Source organism: Crotalus tigris, unplaced genomic scaffold (assembly GCF_016545835.1).
Source record: "Crotalus tigris isolate CLP2741 ecotype Arizona unplaced genomic scaffold, ASM1654583v1 scf7180000024390.453493, whole genome shotgun sequence".
Lineage (NCBI taxonomy): Eukaryota > Metazoa > Chordata > Lepidosauria > Squamata > Viperidae > Crotalus > Crotalus tigris.
The window spans coordinates 58,491-65,311 of NW_024100560.1; the positions used below are offsets into that span (position 1 = coordinate 58,491).

A 6,821-nucleotide genomic window follows, 5' to 3' on the forward strand; every position below is an offset into this window, starting at 1 on the left:
GGGCAGCAGAGGCCTAAAGCGAAAAGGTTTTATAAAACGCAGCTGAAGGCCTAGGACTGGGGTCACGGTGCACGTGCCCACAGAGAGGGCTCTGAGTGCCGCCTCTGGCACCCGTGCCACAGGTTCGTCACCACTGCTATAGATGATTGGATTTAATAGGGGTGGGAAGAGGGAATACAAAATATTCAAACCAAAATCTAAGTAAGAGGGAGTATTAGAGGAAGATCTTAAATAGGCAAAACTCCCAGTTAATACTAACATAGACACTACAATAAAGTGAGGAAGACAAGTGGATAAGCTTTTTGCCTACTTTGTTTAGAAGAGATTTTTAAAACTGCCTTGAAGATCATAGAATAAGATATAATGAAAGTAAAACAGCCTAATCCAGCAATGACACTGATCACAAGTACTCCAACCTCTAATAGATTGAAACTAGAGCAACATAACTTTAGTAGTTGTGGACTATCACAGAAAAATTTATTGACAACATTAGAACAAAAAGGTGTAAAAGAAAAACTTGCCTGTTACATGCAACATTGTATAAAGAATTCGTATAACTCACACTAGAGTTGTTATTTCAGTGCTGCTTTCCAAGTCATCACAATCTCATAGTGCAGCAGATTGCAAATGGCAACATATCAATCATGTGCCAGGCTGTCAAGAGGGAGAAATCAGATGCTTTGAAGGAGAGAAGGAGAATGGAGTGGAGTGGAGTGGAGTGGAAGGGAAGGGAAGAGAAGGGAAGGGAAGGGAAGGGAAGGGAAGGGAAGGGAAGAGAAGAGAAGAGAAGAGAAGAGAAGAGAAGAGAAGAGAAGAGAAGAGAAGAGAAGAGAAGAGAAGAGAAGAGAAGAGAAGAGAAGACTGGAATTTCTATTTCACCTTAGGAATGTAGTCAGCTGTATGACTTTGGGCCAGTCCCTCTCTCTCAGTCCTTGAATGGAAGCAATGGCAAACCCTTCGATTAGGCCGGCTGGAAAAGCTGTCGTCCAAGGCCTGACAGGCCCTCCCGGCTCCGAAAATTGGGCCGCGCCCAAATTCTCACCTGCTGCTCTCTGCTGGGGCCGAGGGACCTGGGAAGGCTCCCTCCAGGCTTGATGAGGCTCTGAAAACGACCTAAATCAAAGGTTTGATCTTGCTGTCCCTAACTGAGGAAAACAAAGAAGGGAAAAGTTTCCTCCCCCCCAGAGGGAGAGGATTGTGAGTCTGTCAGCCTGAATAGGCTTCAGACTGGGATAATTGATCTTTCTTCTAGATATAATCGATTCTGAATCAATAATAAAATAACAAATAATAATAATAGCCTGAGCTAAGTAATTAAATAGAATTAAACAGTCTTCTGCTCCAGGAGCGAAGACAAAACGCGTCTTGGGGCAAAGAGACTAAGTCTAAAACTGGGGTGCAGTTGGCACAGAGGGGGCGGTACTAAATTTCAGACTTAGTCTAATTGGAGCAGATAGATTAAGACAACCCATCCGTGGGTTCTCCATCCAATCATGCTGGAGAAGACTGGAATTTCTATTTCACCTTAGGAATGTAGTCAGCTGTATGACTTTGGGCCAGTCCCTCTCTCTCAGTCCTTGAATGGAAGCAATGGCAAACCCTTCTGAAAAAAAGTGTTGCCAGGAAAAATATAGGGACACAATTGCCAGGACTTTAGGCTCACTGAAAGGAGCAAAATATCAAAGTTTGTGAGGAAATAACCATTTCAGGAGGGAAATGTTATAGAGGCCTATATACTTTGGAAAATCTGAAGTTTTAGCTGGCCATATTATGGACCAATCAATAAATCGATTGGAATAGTGGACCTTGGACATCTTCTAGTTGAACCCCTTATTCAAGCAGAAATCCAGCCTCTTCTTAAAGCCTTAATGAGCCCAGCATTAAAGGGGCCAGCATTAGGGGGAAGCCATTTCATACAGGAAAGCACAGAGAAAAATAGAACACATCATTTAAACCTTCTCTGCATTTCAAGTGTTTCCCCAATCGGATTACACCCTGGTACTCACTTCACTAAACATAAGGAATTGTTAGCATGTAAAATGCCGGAGCTCCCAAGAATCCATGTTTAGCATCTGTAAAGTGCATGGACAGTAATTAGAGATGCAAGATATTAATTAAGCAATATACGGAGTGATATGTTGTTCAGTTTGAGAGATTAGATTTGCCTCCATCCCAACTATACCTTTTTACCATATTTATTCACAAAATAAAAAGAAAAGACAGGAAAATGATGCTGAATATGATGAACATTAAAAGAATTTGTCACAATCTCCACAGTTGAGAAAGGACACATTTGATGTTCTTATTTCTCATGCTATAGATGATTGGATTGAACAGAGGTGGAAGGAGGGCATACAGAACAGTCAACCCCAAATCTATGTAAGATGGAGTGTTAGAGGAAGGTTTCAGATAGGCAAAGCATCCAGTTAATAAAAACATTGACACTACTGTAAGATGGGGAATACAGGTGGATAAAGCTTTTTGCCTTCCTTGTTCAGAAGGAATTCTTAACACTGCCATGAATATCACTGCATAAGATACAACTATAAAAATAAAACAACCTACTCCAACAATAATACTGGATACAACAATTCCAACTTCAAGAAGATTTAATCCAGAGCAGGATAGTTTTAGCAATTGTGGAATTTCACAGAAGAATTGGCTGACCACATTAGAACAAAACAGAACAGAAAAAGTACTAATGGTATGCAACATTCCATAGAAGAGACCGGTAACCCATATTAGAATTATTATTTCAATACAGTATTTCCAATTCATCACCATCTCATAATGCAATGAATGGCAAATGGCAACATACCGATCATATGCCATGACAGTCAGGAGGGAGAAATCAGAAGCTCCAAAGGATAGAAAGAAAAAGATTTGAGCAACACAACCAAAGTAAGAAATGCGTCTGGTGTCCATGATATAATTTATCATTGATTTGGGCACAATGACTGAAACAGAGCCCAGATCCTGCAGAGCTAAATTCATGAGAAAGAAATACATGGGGCTGTGCAGTCGATGATCAAAAGCTACTGCAGAGATGATGAGAAAATTTGTTGTTATAGTTGCCAGATATAACACAAAGAAGAAGAAGAAATGCAAAAGCTGCAAATGCCGATTTTTTGAGAATTCCAGCAGCAGAAAATAAGACATTGTGGTTTGATTCTCCATGTTTCATTTATGACAAAGTTGGCAGCTGCAAGAAAACAGAGAAGGGAAATTTGGTTAGATAAAATTTTGGAGGAGGCATTTTGATATGTGGTGAAAATAAAAAAATATATAAAAAATATCAAGGATGGACAGAATGAACAGAGAGTCAGAGCACGGAAAACAGAATTGTAAGATGGGGATATTAGAGCACACTCTTGTCATTTATTTCTGTTCTAAATAACGAACTATCATCTTCACATTTTTCCTTCTTTCCTCTTTTCAGTTGTGTTAACTTATGCAGTGATCAAAAACATTGCCTAGGAGTAGACCAAAACTGATGCAGGTCTATTTTCTTCAATGAAAGATTACTTGGGATAATTAAACCCATCGTCATGTGTCTGCACTCCTACAGGATTGTGGTAGTGTTGAAATTTTTTTTTAAAAAAAAAAACTATGTATGGTGCTTTTTGCTTTCAGAAGAAAGGCAATGTAAATTTAGCCAGTAAATATAAAAATAATTTGTATGTATCTTATTTGGAAATCTTGAGTTATTTGCTCCTTGTATAATTTCTCTATGGGTAATTTATGTAAATGATCATAATAGTTTTTTTTCTCAATTTCTCTACCAGATATTAGGCTAAAGTAATAAGGGGAAAAGCCTTTAAAATAATACATAAATATAAAATTAATAAAGATACATTTAATGGCATATTATTAAATAGAAAATGAAAGAATTTTAGTTACAATATGTGCTATTTTGACATTCACTTGGTCATAAAGCACAATTATGCTATTGTTAAATATATTTAATCAAAAGACATCAAACTTTAGCAAATAAATTAATAAATCCTCTTATCCAATATTCACAAGGAAATGAAAACTAATTTTGAAAAGGCAGTCTCCCATCCAATACAAACCAATAATGTCTGCAGTAGAGTTTGGGTAGGTAATGACAAATGACATGTGAGCACATTTTCAACAATAATACTTAACTAGTTTAAAAACAGACATAAAAAGAAATTTAGGTATCTTGCTATACAGTTCTTTTATTCATATACAGATAGATTATGAGATAACTTTGCCAATGCTAATTCACCAATTAGTGATCACTTCATGCATGAAGGTTTGGTCCAAATTTCTGCAAATTATAATTTGTTTTTTATTCTTTATAATAATCATGTGGAAAAGGTACCAATGTTAAATATGTAATTTATTCATTATTTAAAGTCTGCATAAAAATCTCTCCAAATGATATTCTGCTTAATAGTAACTTTAAATATATTGCCTAAGTTCCAATTTTTGAAAAAAATACCATAAAGAAACCTTTATTTTCTCCCCCCAAATTGCCTAACTTCTTATTCCATTATAGTAGAAAACTGCCTCATGCAATTTTTCACTTAAATTCTTTTCCAGCAGACAAGTTACAAAACCAGCCCGGAAATATAACATATAAAACATACTGAAATAAACCCCAATTTGTGCCAGAAAAAGTGGGAAATACCCTTTTTGTTAAACTTTCCATTTATAACTGACAATTTGTCTCTATATAGATGATATATTCCGTGCCTTTAAGACTGTTAGATATCTTACCACTAAGTAAATGCTGTCTCACTATTTTTCATGTATTGAAAATTTTATCTATCTGCAGTCATAGAAATTTCTGTTTATTAATCTTTGTTTTGTTTCTCTCAAGAGACTTGTATACCAAAATGAAACTGACTCTTCTGTGCTTATTAACATAATTGGACATTAAGAACACAACAGCTTCCTCCAGGACCAGTTATCACTATCCCATAGAATAACAATATTTCAGATTGTTAACAGAATGGGGGGCTGCAGTGTGAATTGTGAGAGGGAAATCATGAATCAAATGAGAAGACCTCCTTGCACATAATTCAACATTTGAGATTCTCTTTCAGTTCCAGCTTTTAAAAAATCCCAACCTCTATTTCTGTATGCCATATGTAGGGGAAGAACTTGACCTTGGCTAGGAATGCCCACATTATTAATGCAGAGGTGGAAAATAATTCTGCAAATTATAAAAGAAAAGGCAGAAAAAAAGGTCAGGAAACCCATATAAACTTAGTGGAATGCCAATAGTTACACAACCACAATAAAACTATAAAAATCAATGACATTAGTGTAGGAGTCCCAAAAAACATATGCCATAACTTTGAAGGAAAGTAGTGATAATTGAAATCAACAATAATATAAGTAGAAAACTTTGTCCAGCAGTGATACTGGTCACAATAACTCCAACCTCAAGTAGATTGAAGGCAGAGCAGGATAATTTTAGTACCGTAATTGTGGAATTTCACACAAGAATTGGTTGACCACACTAGAACAAAAAAAAGATGAAAAAGGTCCCAATGGTATGCCACATTCTGTAGAGGAGATTTGTTATCCACACCAGAGTCAATATTTCAGGGCAGACTTTCCAATTCATCGTCATCTCATAGTGCAGTGGATGGCAAATTGCAACATATCAATCATATTCCATGATAGAGGGGAGGGAGAAATTAGATTCCCCAAAGGATCGAAAAAGAAAGATTTGAGCAACACAACCAAAGTAAGAGATGCTTTCTGTTGTCCATGAGAGAGTTTATCATGGATTTGGGGACAATTGGTGAAATAATGCCCAGTTTCTATAGACCCAAATTCATTAGAAAGAAATTCATAGTTGATGATCAAAAGCTACTGCAGTGATGATGAAAAGATTTGTTACTGTTATCAGATAAAACACAAAGAACAAGAAAAGATGTAAAAGCTGGATAGGCCAATTTTTTAGGAATTCCAGGAGCAAAAATTAGGACAAAATTAGCAAACATTAGGACAAAGTGGCAGGGCATAACTCTAAGGAAAAGAGAAAGGAGATGAAGGTGGATAAAATTAGGAAATTGGCATTTTGATATGTAGTGAGAACAATAAACAAAAAGTGTAAAGCATGAACAGAATGAAGAGAAAAACAGACTATGGAAAAACTATTGCAAGGACGGGCATATTATAGTATTCACTTATTAATTACTATCCATTTGTACTCAAGAACTAACCACCGACCTCAGATTTTCCCTTCTTTTCTATTTCCAGTTTGGACAATTTTATCTCCTGAAATTGCCTAGGTTTGCCTAAGATTTCAGATTATTGGGAACATTTGGACCAGTTACAACCTCTTCCAACTCATACAGGATTGTGATTGTGTTGGAAAATTGATTGATATGTTATGTATCATGCTTTGTGCTTCTAGGAAAAAATACCAAAGTAAGTCTAGAAAATACATATAAAAAATCCATTGCCCTATTTTTAGTTCATAATCTTGAGAGTAAAAAGAACCCATCCACACCCTATCTGACAAAACATCAAGACACAGATTGCAACATTTTTCATACTTTAGCATATTTTATTCAAGTAAAGAATATTTCCAAAGTTATAAAATCTATTTACAAAAATATTTAAGAAATATACACATTAAGAATATCTCTAGAAATTATTATCCTCAGTAGAAAGAAAAGCTATGCTGTTATTATGTGGGAGCAAGGGTGGTCACATTGATAAAGTCAGTACATCAGTATTTTGATGCCACACTCAATTCTTTTACAAATGCACTGATATCTTACACTGATATGCGAAAAGAATAGGAGATGGCCTTTCACGGCACTGCAAGTCTC

At 36.0% G+C, this 6,821-nt stretch overlaps 1 protein-coding gene across 1 annotated transcript; it reads right to left on the reverse strand.

Annotated features, from left to right (window-relative positions):
• Positions 1-2,262: 2,262 nt before the first annotated feature.
• Positions 2,263-3,189, reverse strand: LOC120301684 (olfactory receptor 14A16-like). Its single transcript, XM_039329213.1, has one exon. It carries the CDS (start codon positions 3,175-3,177, stop codon positions 2,263-2,265), a length of 915 nt encoding a protein of 304 aa, XP_039185147.1. The 5' UTR covers positions 3,178-3,189.
• Positions 3,190-6,821: the final 3,632 nt, after the last annotated feature.